At 42.5% G+C, this 16,703-nt stretch overlaps 1 protein-coding gene across 2 annotated transcripts in view; it reads right to left on the reverse strand.

Annotated features, from left to right (window-relative positions):
• Nucleotides 1–16,203, reverse strand: part of TWF2 (twinfilin actin binding protein 2) — a 75,576-nt gene extending 59,373 nt beyond the window's left edge. The window contains exon 1 of one of the 2 annotated variants that reach the window (XM_058168540.1): nt 15,735–16,203. In XM_058168540.1, the coding sequence (XP_058024523.1) occupies nt 15,735–15,975 (241 nt within the window). In that variant the 5' untranslated portion in view covers nt 15,976–16,203. The remainder of the gene's footprint in view (nt 1–15,734) is intronic. The other variant, XM_058168538.1, reaches the window with a different exon arrangement.
• Nucleotides 16,204–16,703: the final 500 nt, after the last annotated feature.

The raw sequence follows: 16,703 nt of genomic DNA on the forward strand, positions 1-16,703 counted from the left end.
TTCAGCGTGACTGAGTGATTGGGTAAAAAGGTTAAGCAGAATCACTGTTTGCTTGATTAAACAAACCACAAATGTTGGGTTCACAAAGTATGTTATGCTAAGACCAAGCTTATTATAAAGACAGGCCATCTCAGGCACCGCTTTAGTCATGGCTGTTGGTATGGTGTTAAATGTTTAAACTATTCTCTCCCAGGTTCCCTCACCACAGGCCATGTTTCCTAGGGATGCTGGGATTTATAGCTTAGCAATATCAGGGTTACCATAGATACCCTTGCTTTTGCACAATACTTACATGAGTCTTCAGTTAGTAAATTCTGATAAAATTTTCCAGCCATGATATTTCTCTCAGACATAGAGTGCAGCATGGAACTAGCAGTTCCTCACTGATCAGGAAACCAGTTTATCTGCAGAGCTGCAAGCTATGGCTTCTTCCTTCCTCTCTAAAAGCAGCAGCAATGTTCTAAGTATTTACAAGGCTGTTTTCGCATCTTAATCAAATGAGGTTCCTTAGAAATATTAAAAGGTTTGTTGTTGCTATATGGCTGCATTGCGTTTTGAAATAAATTCTGAAGAACTATTTAAACTACCAATTATACATTGAGAATTGGCACTCCTGGCGCTAAGACAAATGAATATTTTGTGGCGCTATGTAAAACTCAGCATTTCCTCTCTGAAATGAGAAAGAGACAGCAAGGTTCGGAAGTTTTTGCTTTGTCGCTTAGTAAAAGTCAAGGAAATCAGTATTATTTATATAATTATGCACCACAATCCACAAAACTCATGGTGGTTTACAGTTAAACCGGATGATCAAAACAATACTGTAACCATAGCAAAATCCATATAGGTAGCCCTTAGCCTATAAACACAATTGTAACTAGAACTTCTGTTGTTCAACAAGGTGATTGTAAGTAAGTCATGTCCAATTTTATGACTTTTTTTGCTGCAGTGGTGTAGCAAATCCAGCTTCCTCATTGAGTTTGTTGGAAGCTTCCTGGGAAGGTCACAAATAATGAACATCTGACCCAGGGACAAAGCGACCATCATAAATACATACCAGCTGCCAAGTGCCTGAATCACAATCATATGGAATGATCCATGATTCATGGGGAAGCTGCAACGACCATAATTACAAGGAGTGGTTGTAAGTCACTGTTTTCAATACTGGCATAATTTTAATTATTCAAAAAGTTTTTATTAGTCAAAAAAGGTTTATACAAATACATATCAGGTATGGTAAATTTTCATTTTTCTTATCTAAAATAAGAATTTTACTCAAATTTTTTAACACATACAACAGCCATAAGGCAAGCAGGTGACACGAAGTAGCTAAGTTTGCAAATTTTAAATACGTAATAAAGAAGAGTCAAGAATAAACAGAATATCGTACAAAAGAGAATAAGGAAAACCAACACAATCCCAAATATCTTTATCACTTCCTAGTTTTGGATCTCAGAACTCTGGGTTCAGCCTGACCCAACTCCAGGGCCGCAACAGCGCCAGCCGCTTCAGCCCCATGATCTATAACCTCCCCTTCTTCAATTCCTGGGTCATCTGATTCCAGGAAGGCTTTGTGTTCCTCCACATAGGCCGTAGCCTCCGCAATTGTACTGATTTTTTTCGTAATGCCCTCCCGGAAAATCATCAATCCCTCTGGCATCAGCCATCTGAAGCCCACTCCCTTCTGGTACAATTTGCTTGACAAAAAATAATATTTCTTTCTTTTTTCACGTACCTGTCTGGGAATCTGCCTCAGAATGGCTATCTCCCTGCCCCTGTAAATCAGTGCCCCACTCCTATGTTTTCTAAAATTTCATCTCTCGTCTCTCTTCTCACAAATTTGACATGAACCTCTCTGGGAACTGCATGCGTGCGTGCATATTGAATTAACTCTATAAACTCGATCCACATCCCAATTCATGAAATCAACACCTCTCCCAAGAAATTCTCCCAACAATTTAGTCACAACATCTCTCAAGTCTTCTTGGTCCACTTCTTCCAAATTTTGAAACCTAAGGAAATAAGACATTTTATCCATCTGTAGTCCAAGCACAGCATTGCCTGTCGGCTCCTCTCCTTTCTGCACTGCCCGCATCTCACCCTCCAAACCTTCCACTTTCTGCTTGTTTTCTGCTGAAACTTGTTGAGTATCCTTTAAATCCTTTTGGATAGTCACAATTTCTGCTCTTATTTCATCCAATTTCTTGTCCATATTAGATAACTTTTCCAAAATTCTCTCCATCTCTCCAGCAGTTGGTCTCTGACCTTTGCCATTAAGGAAAAAAAATACAAAATCCTCAGGCAGGCACAGTATCCTTGTAATTTCCTCCGGATCCACCAGGGGCACTCACAGGAGCAACGAGTCCAGAGTACAGTTAGTCAACCAGGAAGTCAAGGGAAGTGATGTCATCAAAATTCTCATAGTGAAGGCGGAAGCTGGACGCCACCACTGTTCCCCAGAAGGAGGGGCCTCAAACCTTCCCTCCTAAATTTCTCCATCACCTCTTCTCTCCAGAGCTCCACAAAACCGTAATCTTCTTATTTTAAGTTCTCCTCTCTCCAGAATAACTCGTGCTCCTTCCAACCGCAGGGGAGAAAACCCCCGCACCGGAGCACTCCACCACGCCACCGATATTCCCTTCCTTCTCCTCCTCAATTCTTCTCCGTGCCCTGTTCACCACCAGGCTGCTGCAGTTATAAATCCAATGCCCGGTGTCACGGGCACAGCGCCCAGGCGACGACCAAAATAATGGCGCGGCCTGTGGCCTCGAACCCCGCCGAGCCTAGGACGCGCCAGCATCGGTCCCCACAGTCCTGTATGTCGGCTGGGAGACCCCTGGCGAGCCGTCCGTGCGGCAGGTGTCCTTTTCGGAACACCTGGCCCCTGAGGGCCTCGGCGGCGGCCGGATTCGGGCGCTGGAGGCAGGAGAAACCTTCCAGACGTCCGTTGCCGCTGGATACCGGAAGTCGTCTCAATACTGGCATAATTTTGAGCAGTTGTTCAATGAATGGGCATAAATTGAAGGCTACTTGCATACCGTAACAAATGCATTAATCATAAAAAATCATCAGAATTTAAACTCATATTCCAAACATCATTATAGTTGCCTTCATTATCTGATCTTAACTCCTAAACCTGTCTGAACTACTCCTTTTTAACTATCTTTCTAAAAAAAAATCAGGTGTGAAGGCACGACTCAAGTTTCCATGGAAGGCTATTCCAAAAGATTGGTGTTAACAATAAAAAAAAATCCCACGTTTTTTCATCTTTCCTGAATTTCGCACAGGGGGAGGAACCTTCCACATTCTAACCCAGGATTTACATACTGGACAATAAGAACGACTTTGAAAGAGATAGTCCTGCATCTGTAAACAAAAAAGCTGAAAGCATGAATTGATAAATGGAATAAAAAGTGATTGCGTGAATGGAAAAAGACAAAAAAACAACCATCATCATTTATTATTAGTACAAAGTCCCACCCTCTCTTTTTTGTTTATTTAATGACTGGATCTCAGCAATGTGAAGATACAGATGAAGGCATGCAAGATAATTATACTTGGTGAAATCTTTGACGGCAGACAGACTTCAGTAATATATCTAAATAGAGAGGCTGAAAATTTCCTTGCTTATAGAAGAAAAGAGTAAGGTACAGGCAAATGTTCTCAAGCAAATGGTTTTGCTTAATATCTTTGCAGAAATTCAGAAGGTACCAACAAAAATCTATGCCTCATTTCTAAGGAGATGGGGTAAATGATTTAAAGGTTTGGATTAAATCCATTGTTTTTATAAAGGCTCTATTTAACAGCAAAACATTAAGTCTCCATTGTTAGAACTTTAAAGGTCCATCACTTTACTTAAAGCTTATTAGGGAAATTTCCCAACATCAAAATGGGAATTTTAAATTGGACTTTGAATTAACTGGATTTTAAATAAGAATTTAAAATAGGTTTGGCCTTCACAATAAAACTCTCTGCTTTTAAGTGTGTTTATCCAAAGAGCCAGGTTGGCGTAGTGCTTTTAAGTGTGTTTATCTAAAGAGCCAGTTTGGTGCATCAAGCTAGAAACTGGAAGACTGTGAGTTCCACTCCTGCCTTGGGTATGAAGCCAACTGGGTGACCTTGGGCCAGTCACTTTCTCTCAGGTCAAGGAAAGAGGCAATGGCAAACCACATCTGAAAAAACTTGCCAAGAAAACTGGCGGTCTCCAAGAATCTGATATGATTGAACTGACAAAAAATACAATACCTAAGCACTTTGATACAGTTTGAACTGAAAATATCTCCATATAGTTTGCTTGTCCTAGCTTCCTCAAAACCCGTGCCAGTGATATTGATTCATTAATTACAAGTGTAAGCACATACTCTTTTCACAGATATACAGTATCATAACTGGGAGAGAATAGGCCTAGTTTTTCACCGAGCATCTCTTGCTCTATCAGCGGTAACCAACCACTTCTGATTCAATAATACATGAACTCTGAAATGGATGCCTTCCTGATTCAAATCATTCTGTCCTCCTGACAGGACACTTGAGCCTCTGTCTATCAATCTTTAATTCACTGGATGTGATGACTGTTAAAAAGACTTCAAATAGCTGCGTTCATTTCCAATTCATGGTTTGAAAAAGTAGGTAGTATGTTTCATGCTATTATTCCAAGGTCCTACTTGTGATGGATTTCTGAAACGCTGAATTGCTTGTTCCCTATGACAAGCTTTGCTTCATGTATTCCTATTTTGAACTTACTTCAATTAGCTCTTCTTCTTTTCCGATTTCCTCCAGTTGTTACATCTTCTTTTACATGCATCTCTGCTGTTAGCAGGACTGTCCAAAAACTACCATGGAAGTCACAGAACATTTGTGCCTTTGCTTCATAATGGAAAACATAAGAGCTATCAAATCTTTGGGTTTTTTTCACACAAGGCATATCTGAAGACTGGACTGCATGTTATACTCACCACTCTAGAGCTTTGGCATCAGAGATTCCATGCAGATTTGGAAAGAACTGAATATTTGGACTAGAACAATATTGTGAGAACTTTTGCTTGATACAACTTGCAGAAAAAATAGCTCACAACAGTACCAATAATTTCTACCATATCAACCTCCATGTTAGAAAGTTTAATACTGAAACTAATTGTTTCAAGGCAATATTTTTTTTTTTTACATTTATATCCCGCCCTTCTCCGAAGACTCAGGGCGGCTTACATTGTGTAAGGCAATATTTGTCTGCTAGTGCATTGTGTTTATTATTTCTGAGGGTAAAGTTAGTCAGCATCTTTAATGTAATGGTCACAAGGGAGAAAATTACTGTCAGCATCTGACTGAGGCAAACAACTGACTTGGATATTTACTTGCTCCTGAATCACTAGTGTTTCTGAAGAATTATAAGCCCTAAGTGTAGACTTATAAGACAATGAAGTTTAGATGCAGTTAAATCCAAAGGAGTAACTGAGGATTTTGAATCACAGTCTCACAGAACACTATTGTTGTGGCTCCAGGCCCCCCCCGGGCCTCGCCCCCTGCCAGACAGTGACTCAGAGAGTAAGGGGGAAGGGCCGTCAGGGCTTCCCTCCGCAGGGCCGGCCTCTCTGGCTCAGCTCCAGGAGCCAGAGGCAGGCCAGGTGGAGGAAGTAACGAGGCCTCTGTCTCCTGTATCACCCCCTGCCCAGGCAATGCTCCCAGACCCAGTTGTGCACAATCAATCCTGGTTAGATCCCAGGTTTCGTAGACAAGAGAGGCAGGAACAATAGAAGCAGGGGTGGGGCAGGTCTAGAAAGTGCTGAGTCACGGAGCCACGCTCCACAGGGTATAAAAGCAGGAGGGGCTGCTATACTACTTCATGACGAACAAATCAACTGACTGGAGAAGACTTGAGCTGAACTATTGGCTTGGATTGCTGTTTTGTTCCTGACTTCCTGGTTTGCTCCAGTAACGAGCTTCTGACATGCCAGGATCCAGGAAAATAAAAGAAAACCTTGGCAGATGCCCACTGGTTTGCTGCCAGAGCTGATAGCTGCCGTGGACTAAATTGCCGGCTAATTGAGTCATTTCACGTGCCTCCCGGACTGAGGTGTGGGGACAGAACAACTATGTTCTAATTTCCCTTTTATATACAACTCTAGAAGAGGAAGGATAATAGCTCAGATCCATCTGATTTGCTCATAATGCTACTTCCAAATAGCTTACATTTCAGTGACAACGTATCATTGAGAAGGTCAATATTTCAAGGTCAATTTATCACTGCTAACAGAGAAACTAAGAAGAGGAAGGAAGAGAATTGCCCTAAAATGGAGCCCAATCCTGGCCAAGAGGAATATCATTGTCAAAGGTACTAGAAATTACTAAGAGATCAAGCAGCGTAAAAATAGATGCACCGTTCTATTATTGGTCATCTAAAGCAGGGGTCCTCCATCCCTGGGCCAGTCAGTGGCCTGTTAAAAACCGGGCCGCACGCTGGAGGTGAGTAAAGGGCAATCAAGTGAAACTGAAACCATCCCCTGGGATACTAATGTATGTGTGCAGAAATAGGTCATGACACAGTCTTTGTGGCATATGCTACTTTAAAATACAGTAAGACACTGCTTGTCTAAAAAGGTTTTCCTGCACATAGAAAGCTAATACTGTTAAAGATGACTACAATGAAGTAACAGTCAACAGTTAATGACGCAAAGGCAAGAGCCACGGGAGAAGTCCTGATGCTTTAAAAATGGAAGACAACAAAAAAAGAGGCCAGTAAAAGGAAATCTTTTTTATAATCACTGATGTAGTATGATCACTGATGACATAAGCATAAGCTTACAAGAACTCAGAGAAGTAATTACTATCAAGAAAAAAGATTTAGGTCCAGCTTTTCTTATTGCCCCGATACCAAAAACTGTACTTGGTGGAAGAATACCAAAATGTTAACTCCATCATGCAGAATATATGGCTTTTGGCCTTCAGTTGGTTTCCAAATAATAGAGGACCCATCATAGCACAATATACCCCTTTCTGCATATTTAAATGGCAGAAGAGAGCTAAATTCTTCTTACTCTTTTTCATGTTAGAATTTTATGAATCCCTTCATGATGGATCATCAGTCATCACTATGACTTTGCAACTTCAGTCCCAAGTAGTACAGGCTGGACAATCACCCTAAAGTAAGCCAGTGAAAAGGCAAATTTATTAAAAGATATTTTGAAGTGTTACTGTGGAGGTCATTCAACCTGTTGGATTACTTTAGCTCAATCCGTCTAGTAAACAGCTTTAAAAACAAGCTTCCTTAAAACATCACACAGTGCTGTGGCTCCAATTATTCATTACTTCAAATATGCAAACATACAGATATCCCAGAAAACTAATTTCTGAGCATTTCACAACTATAGCAAAAGAAGTAAAAAGGGAACAAATCAGTATGCTTCACTTCTGTTTTCCTTCAGACTTGTTTGCATAATAATATTTGAACAGGATTTGACTCATGGCTTTTATCCAAAAGGCTTCACTAGGGCAATTTGCCAGTATAAGCACAAAACTATCAACAAGGGTATGAGCAGCAGAAACACTTTTGCTTGGGATCAAAACTAATTATTTCCTACATGATACAGCAGGATAGGTTAACGTATTTGAATAAGAAACACATTCACACAAATGTTCTGGTTTACCTGTAATTTTCCCCAGATTAGAACTATGTGCACAAGCAGCAACTTGAATTGGACTAGTATGTTTCCTATGCCTGCTCTCTCAGAGAGATTCCACTGTGTTTAATTTCATTTCCCACAAATCTGGTTAATGCAAAAAATACAAGGAATCCTGTTCCAACAAATTGATCTGCTTCTAAATCAAGCCAACTGCAAATAACAAATTATGAAACAGGCATGAAGCAAACTGTAATTTCTGGTCCATACATAAGAACTAACAAGGATTAGTAGAAAGAAAAATCAAATGTTAGCAGCATAATCTTTCTCCTGGCTGTAGAGGAGGAAGAGACAGCAAATGAGTTAATTCTTTGGATTAACTCAGATTTGTCCCAGTTACTCCATTTGATTCTCGCTGATTTACCTTCTCTATTTAGTCATGCAAGTAAGAGGACTATCTATAGTCACAACCTAATCGAACTTCTATTTGTCACGCTAATGTCATTTTAAGGGTTAATGTCATGCTAAATTGTGATAATTTTTGTATGATATGCCATACGTAAAAATAAATGTCATGTGTAAACTCTGGGTTAAGTTTTGTATTAAAAATTTCTCCACTCATTCACCGTGGAATACTTGTTATATTATAGTTTGGTAATATCAGTGGAGTACTAATCCATGAGAACAAACCCAATAGATTATAATTACAATTTAGTACAGAAGGCAAAGTTTTGAGAAGATCTCAACAAGCATGTAATAAAAAGTAAAAACAAAAGGCTACATGGTGCTCCAATCTAATGTAATGATAACCTTGCACATAAAAATATATTTTAAGAATTAAACTCTCTGGGTATATAGTAATTATTTTTAGAACTTACCCTACAGCAAAGAATGTTTCTTCCAGTCAAGGCAATTAGTTGAAGAAGCAGAATAAGATTCTCAGTTTACAGAACGATCCAAAGCCACCTCAGGGACTTCCCCCGTCTCACATACCAATCAAGTTATCTTGAACAGCCTGAAGGAGCAGAACTCTATTTGGGAAAGCAACCCCAGGAATCTCCTAGAAAGTAGCAGCGATAGCGAAGAAAAGCTGACCATCAAACTCTTGTCACTCAACAAGTGCAAGCCGAGGCCCAACCAAAAAGGCGCCTACTTGGCAGATGATTCCTCACCGGAAACGATGTGGGGGAGGGGGCTGAGAGGAACTCCTCCCTGGCCAACCGAGAGGTTGGCGGAGCAGTGAGAGGCCCCCCCCACAGCTAGCTGAGGAGCCTGTAGGGCTGCCAGAGCCCCCTACCAATGGCCCCACACGACACAGGCTGCACCCGCTGTTTGATTAACCTGCTCACCGACCTAAAACTGGAGATCCAGATGAGAAAATGGACCTGATCCATACGTTTTGAACAGGTTGATTGGTTGTTAATCGGTGTGTGTGTGTGCCACACTCCTTATCGGACCCGTGAGATTGGAAATGAGTCAGCACAGAGAGCACCTCCAATTTATGGAGTGCCAAAAATGAGGGAGGTGGTGATCCTGGGAATGGCGTCGCTGGACAAGTGGGAACCCACCATCCCATGGCCTCAGGCTACAGAATCCTGAGGATAGGGATAGCACTTCAATCTCCACATCTGTCTGCCAGAGGGGAAACCACCCAACCACAGGACGACATTGAATGGGATGAGAAGACTGCAGTCACTTTGCTACTGCTCCCAGGCACCCCACCCCCCAAGTCACCAGAGAATATTGGGATCTAACAGAAGCATTCAGCAAGAAGGATGCAAACTTGCTGCCCCCTCACCATCCAACTGACTGCCGCCATCGAGTTCGTGCCGGGAGCTAAACTACCCAACCCAAAGATGTACTCCATGACCCCAAGAGAGATGAAAGAACTAAGCAAGTACATCGACGCCAACCTCGCTTGTGGATTCATCAAAATCTAAGGTGGCAACCCCCGGTCCCCTTTAAGAAAAAGAAGGACAGGTCAATTAGGCTGTGCATGGATTTTAGGGGAATTAATGCTGTATGCATGGAGAACACCTACCCGCTCCCTCTTATGAAGGACATGTTGGCCCACCTTGCCAAGGGGAAGATGTTCAAGACAAGGCCAGGGAGATCCCTGGGCTACTCCAGCAGGAGATAGTTCCATCCTGACCTTGGGAAGAGATAGCTATGGATTTCATTGTTGAGCTCCCTTAGAGTGGAGGAAGTACGGTAATTACTAACGCCATGGTGGAGAAATACTTAAGGTGTTACGTCAACTATCAGCAATCGGATGGGCAGAGTTACTATTTGCTGAAGTAGCATATAACAATGCGATGCACAGTAGCACCGACCTAACCCCTTTCCAAGTGACCAATGGCATAGAGTTTGTCCCCATGCAAGAGCTCCCCAGAGTCACCTTCTATGTTGCAAGCTGACTGGATGGAATCGCTGAAGAAAGCATACAAAGCAGGCCCTAAGGGATGCAGCAAAGGCTTATAAAAAACAGGTCAACAAGCACCGGTCTCCCCAACCAGAGTTTAGGTGGGCGGTAGGGTTTACTTGTCCACGAAATATCTGAGATTAAAACTAGCCTCAAAAAAGCTCGGTACTAAATTCGTAAGGCCATTCCCTCTAGTAAAAGTGAGCAACCTGGTCACGGTACAACTTCAACTTCCCTGGTTGCTGGGGAAGGTACATCTGGTGTTCCACAGTAGTCTGTTGAAAACCGGCAGCGAGTTCACAAGTCTGACCAGTAGATTGGGCACCCTCTAAACCCATGGTGATCGAGGGTCAGACTCATTATGAGATAAAGAGAATATTGGATTGAAGGTACAGAGGGGTCAATTGGAATACTTAATATATTGGAAAGGATACCCGCTTTCTGAGGCCACCTGGGTGAAGAGTTGGGAGGTGAGCGCAGATAGGTTGGTAAAGCAGTTTCATGACAAGTACCCCCGGAAACCAAAGGGGCCTCCCAGGGGAGGGAGGGGGGACTAATGGTATTGACTAACCCTACTGTGCTTTGTCTCTTGCAGAGATGTTCCTTCAGTTGAGGGAGGCAGCCTGTCAAACCTGAATTTTATCGGGTTGTGGGATTGTTTGTATCTTGGTTATTCTCTCATGAATTCAGTTTGACACAGTTTGGAGCTGAAGGGGGGAGACCTGAGGTGGATGGAGTCTTCAGCCAAAACAACATAGCTAGCTAATGAATCAGAGACATTCCAACAGCTGGTTGGCCAAGCAACCAACTCTCATCCCGGTTGGACAGTGTGACATATTGTTTTGAAAAATTGAGAAACATTTACTTATAGTGGGTGAAAAGCCCAGGAACTTTTAGTACTGGCTTTCCACCAGTTAGTGCCAAGATGGTGTATCTAAACAAATTTGTTCTCTGAGGAAACGGAATGCCTCAGAGTTCGATTTGTGATGGGTGCATTACTTGGAACCTGACATTTGCTTGATTAATTTAGCTACAATGAAACTAGTATTCTGTGTATTTCTCTTAAGAGACCCAAGAGCCAGGTGGAATAACATGAAAAATGTATTAAAAAACAAAATATTTAGAAGATGGAACAATCACTGCATCCATACTTTGATTTTACATTCATGTGTAGAGCTGCGTCTGAGCTGCAACCCGGAAGAGGAGCTGCCCAGGGCGCACGCACGCACGCGAAAATGAATTTCCGGTTTCAGCTACTGAACTTCCGGTTTCAGCCAGCTACTCTTCCGGGTTTCTGGTGTGCATGCGCACGCGATGATGAGCTGGCACATGCTCACGCAGGAAAATGGAAGACCAGCTCTTCTAGTTTCCGGCACTGCCACAAGCAAAAAGGCCAGCTGATCATCACACAAGCATGCACACCAGAAACCCAGAAAAGGAATGAGTGACGCCATGCGGGCCAGGCGACATGGCTCCATGTGCCATTCCAAGCATGTGTGCCATAGGTTCGCCATCACGGTTCTAGGGGATTGCTCAAACATAACTGCCAGGCATGTGATCAGTTTGTCATAACCTTCACATATCTATGCTAATTTTAGCAGCTGAATATTATTGCAGTTTATAGTAGTAAATATCTTTATAGTAACTATGGGGAGGCTACGGTCACAAAAGCAAAGGGGATTCAGAAGTAGGCCATGAGCAAAAGAAGGCAGACAATTCCTGCTCTAAATGATTGTGACATAGAACAATTGTCTCAGAAGCAATCTCCTCTCAAGAGAGGAGAGGCAAACACAGGTAGCTCTTGTCTTATGACTACTATTGAGCCCAACATTTCCCTTGATGACCAAGGCAGTTGTTAAGTGAGTTGTGTTTCATTTTATGACCTTTTGCTACTGTTAAGTGAAACACTTGAGTTGTTAAGCGCATCATGCAATCATTAAGCGAATCTGGCTACTCCCGTTGACTTTGCTTGTCGAAGCCAGCTGAGAAATAGTTATAACATGTCCCCCAGGACAGGGCAACTATTGCCAAGTGCCCAAATTTTGATCACACAACCGTGGGGGATCCTGTAATGGTCGTAAGTGAAAACTGTTTTTTTTTTTCCCAGGGCTGATATAACTTACTAAAGAAATGGTTGTAAATTGAGGACTATCTGTAACTAGATTTAATCCAAGGCAGTGCCCATGATGAACTAAAAGAAAAGAATGAGTACTATAGAAAGCTATTAACATTTTGCATGCATGTAAGTGGCAAACTTTCTCCCAACACTTAATTTTAACAGAAGCACAACTGACCACAGAAAGGTTTGTGAAAAAAAGGGTGAAAAGAGATTCCCTTTTCCTAATGAGAACATAGTATAAACTCTGTCTGAAAATAGAATAAGATGATATGTTGTGTGTGCATACTTTCAAGTCATGATTGACTTCAGGAGACTGTCTGGGCAAGTCCCTGCAATTTTCTTGACAAGATTTTGGAAGTGGTTTGCTATTGCTCATTCCTAGGGCTGAGAGACAGTGACTGGCCTAAAGTCAGCTAGCTGGCTTTGTGTTTAAGGCAGGACTGCAATTCAGTCTCCAGGCTATTGGCCTGGTGCCTACTCACTTCCCATTACACCAGACTGGCTCTAGGGATGATAAGGAATTTTTTTTAAAAAAATGGCAAAAACCTTTAAGAGAAATAGCAAGAACGTATTTAAGTTTTAGGGGAAAATCAAAAAAGAGGCTAGCTCTTTTGATTGTTTGATTACATGACATCAAGATGATATTAAGTCTTCGTCCCTATTATTATATCAGAAGGCTGTTTGAGGCTTGTGGCAAAGGAGAGGACTTGTAATTTAGCTGCTCCCGAGGGCTGAAAGGCAATACCAGATGATTACAATGATAGGTAGGATAGGTATCATTTGATGTTTTGCTATTATTATTATTAGTCTGTGTTATGTTATTGATTACAGTATGATGCTATTGCTTACCGTTTTACAGTTTTCATCTTAGTTATTAGAACTGAAATCTGAGCTGATTAAAAGACTGAAATGACATAAAAACCGAAGTAAATAATTAATGAATGGCAGATCAGGGATGAGCAAGCCCAGTCCAAGCAACACATCTGTAAATTGTTTTCAGGACAAAAACCACATACTAAAAAGCCATGGTTCTTCCTAACATACATACCAACAACACATATACTTCCCTTGTGATACAATACTGTAAAATCAGCTGCAAAGATACTATATACATAAACTTTAATATTAATACAGCACTGAAAAAAAGTGACTTGGTCACGCGATCAAAATTCGGATGCTTGGCAACTGGCTCATATTTATGATAGTTGCAATGTCTTGGAATCATGTGATCGCCTTTTGCAGCCTTCTGAGAAGCAAACTCAATGGGGAATTCACTTAACAATCCGGTTACTAATTAACAGCTGCAACAATTCACTTAACAAATGTCTTGCTTAACAACAGAAATTTTGGGTTCTACTGTGGTTTTAAATCAAGGACTGCCTGTACACATTTAGTAACCATAATGAAGTGACACAATGAATGGTTCTGAATTAGAAAATGGGTTCAAATTCATATCTCAACTTAGCCACAAAACATACTAGGTGAGTATAGATCACCCACTGCTTTTTAGTCAAACCTACCCTAGGAGACAAAAACATAATAGATGAGATCCTTGGAAGAAAGTTGGAATAAAATCATTATTTAAATGAGTATATTCTATTGTGATGAAAGCAGTTACATATCTCCGTGTTTGCCTGCTAGTTTATGAATAGACCTTAAATTGTTATTACTGTAATCTTGCCAAATCTACCTACCTGAAAGAAGATTGTTTAAAATAGCTAAACTTTTTATCAAATCCAAGAAGCCTAGAAAATTGTAACAAGCATAATTATTGCTAATGAAACTTAAACTATCAGTATCCATGAGACTGTTCTTTCTTTCAGAGAAAATGCAGATGTGCAATTCACCCAGCCAGTCAGTCAATCCAGCACTGCCCAGCAATACTGCTACTTTTACAAGTTCTGAGCACTACCACTCACTCACAAGATATTTTCCTGATTTTCAAATACCGTTCTTGCAAGTCAGCTTCATCCTGTTACATCAAATTGCACCTTTGCTGCTCTACTCTCAGTCTCTCACTCTTTTGGGTTATAGCCATTTATGCAGATTCAAATGTAATGTACTCAAAATTAGCAGTATGCAACACTTCCAACTACTGAAAAAGTGCTGTCTAAATCTAGAGACTGAATTATGAACAGCTAGACTAGGCCTCATATGTATTCCCATAGCCTGACACTGTAAACTGAAAATTCACAGCGAAGGGGTCGTGGTAGCTCAGGCTGTAAGAAGCCTGTTATTAAAACACAGCAGCCTGCAATTACTGCAGGTTCAAGCCCGGCCAAGGTTGACTCAGCCTTCCATCCTTTATAAGGTAAGTAAAATGAGGACCCAGATTGTTGGGGGAGGGGCAATAAGTTGACTTTGTAAATATACAAATAGAATGAGACTATTGCCTTATACACTGTAAGCCGCCCTGAGTCTTCGGAGAAGGGCGGGATATAAATGTAAATTAAAAAAAAAATTGTTAAAGCAAGATAAAGATGTAACATGGGGGGGGGGACTGGAGGGGGGTTTAGGACGGGCCAATTATAATCACCCATATTTGATTTGTACAGCTGATACATGTATAATTTACTGTAGTGATACAATCCCATTCTGACAGCTTTCCAATTCAAATCTTTAATTATAGTTACTTCTTGTAGCACAGCTATTCTGTGGTGCATTTCAACAAAATCCAAGCATGCAGAAAGATACCGATTAAGATTTAGCCTCTGGCTCTGAAGATACAAGGAAGCAGAGATGTACTGTAAAATAATAGAGCTGCTTCCATGTGGTGAGGGAAATGGCTCCGGCAATTATGATTCACACTGCAGAGCCAACATGTTAGGCGATTTAGGAACCAGAACAGCCTGCCACATCTCAGATCCATTGCAGAGTAGAGAAATGCCATGAGTACCCACCATATCCCATCAGCAACTGCCCCCAAAGGCATGCAATAAAAGACGGAACCTGACTAAAAGATCTGAAATGTACACGTAAAAGAGAAAATATGTATGTATGTATGCATGTATGTAGAATGACAAGCTAGGAAGGAACACTGAACATCCGGATGAGCAAAGGTAAGGAGACGATGCCTTTTACCGTCAAATAAATGGTGTAGACAACCCCTTGGATAAACAGATACTTGCTGGTGACTATGATGTAAGAAAAAATATGGGGCGCTGTGGGGTATCCTTGGCAATCACGGCCACCCACACAGCATCGAGAGAGATTTCTAGGAATTACTTTTCATTGTAAAGGTGCCCCCACTGCTTCAAAAAGCCTCCCCTCCCCACCGCACAGGCAGATGGGTCACAACTCCGGGCGGGAAAGACCAAGGGAATCAACCGGGAAGGAACGATCGAGGCCGAGCTGCGTGTCAGGAGCCCCTTTTTTTCCGATCCCAAATCGGGAACGGAGCCAGAGGGCAGAAGAATGGAGGTTTGCCAGCCGCCAAGGCAAAAGCCGGGGGAACCGGTATGAATGGGCAGCAGCGGATTGGGCGGCCCGCTTGGCGACAGGCTTCGGAGCGCAGCGCTCCCGGGGCGGCACAAAAGGTGGCAGCACCCCCTCTCCCCCCTCCCAGGGCTCCCCGTTTTCCTACCGTGGATGCCGGTCTGGTGAGTCATGGCTCCGCAACTGCTCTGCTTTACCAGATCGCAGCTCAGCCCCGTCTCCGACTCTGGCGCAGGAAACAGCTTGGTTGCAGCACCGCCTGCTTCCGGGTTCCTGCTGACTGGAGCTGGCGGGGCTGGGCGAGAGCCGCCCGAGGCAAGGCCGAGCGTGTCGCCAAGCGAGCGGCGCTCCGAGATGAGGGGCGGCGCTGCAGCGAGGCCTCCATTCATTGCTGTCGCCCTCGGATCTGGAACGAGAGCTCCGCCGTGTGGGAGCCGGGAAGGGGGACGCGCTTCAGCGTGGGACGCAGCTCCCAGCCGACTCACCTTGACGCTTAGGGAAGAGGAAGGGCAGCATCCGCGCAAGAAGCCTGGCGCCTGAAATAATGTGGCGTGGAATGGCTTGGCCCTTCTGAGCTGCTCTGAGAGGAACCTTTTAATACAAAGAAAAGGGAAGGAAGAGGAACAGTTTGGAAAAGGCAGGCAGGAGAAACCCAGATTGAGGTGGTTATACATCTCAAAGTGGGTTCCTATTAGTGCTGCCCTGTGCTGAGAATTTCATAACATTAAAAAATTTTTTTAAAAAAAATAGTTTTGCATTCTGCTTGATGAAGAGAGTCAATTTGGTGTAGTAGCAGGTTAGAAACTGGAAGACCCTGAATCTTATGCACAAAGTCAGCTGGATAACCTTGGGCTTACTCGTAGCCCTTAGCTCCTTTGTTGTTGTTAGTTGTGAAGTGGTGTCCGACCTATCGCAACCCCATGGACAACGTTCCTCCAGGCCTTCCTGTCCTCCACCATCCTCTGGAGTCCATTTAAATCATTTAAACTACTGCTTCAGTGACTCCATCCAGCCACCTCGTTCTCTGTCGTCCCTTTCTTCTTTTGCCCTCAATCACTCCCAGCATTAGGCTCTTCTTCAGTGAGTCCTTCTTTCTCATTAGGTAGCCAAAGTATTT

The sequence above is a fragment of the Ahaetulla prasina genome, chromosome 2 (genome assembly GCF_028640845.1).
Source record: "Ahaetulla prasina isolate Xishuangbanna chromosome 2, ASM2864084v1, whole genome shotgun sequence".
Taxonomy (NCBI): domain Eukaryota; kingdom Metazoa; phylum Chordata; class Lepidosauria; order Squamata; family Colubridae; genus Ahaetulla; species Ahaetulla prasina.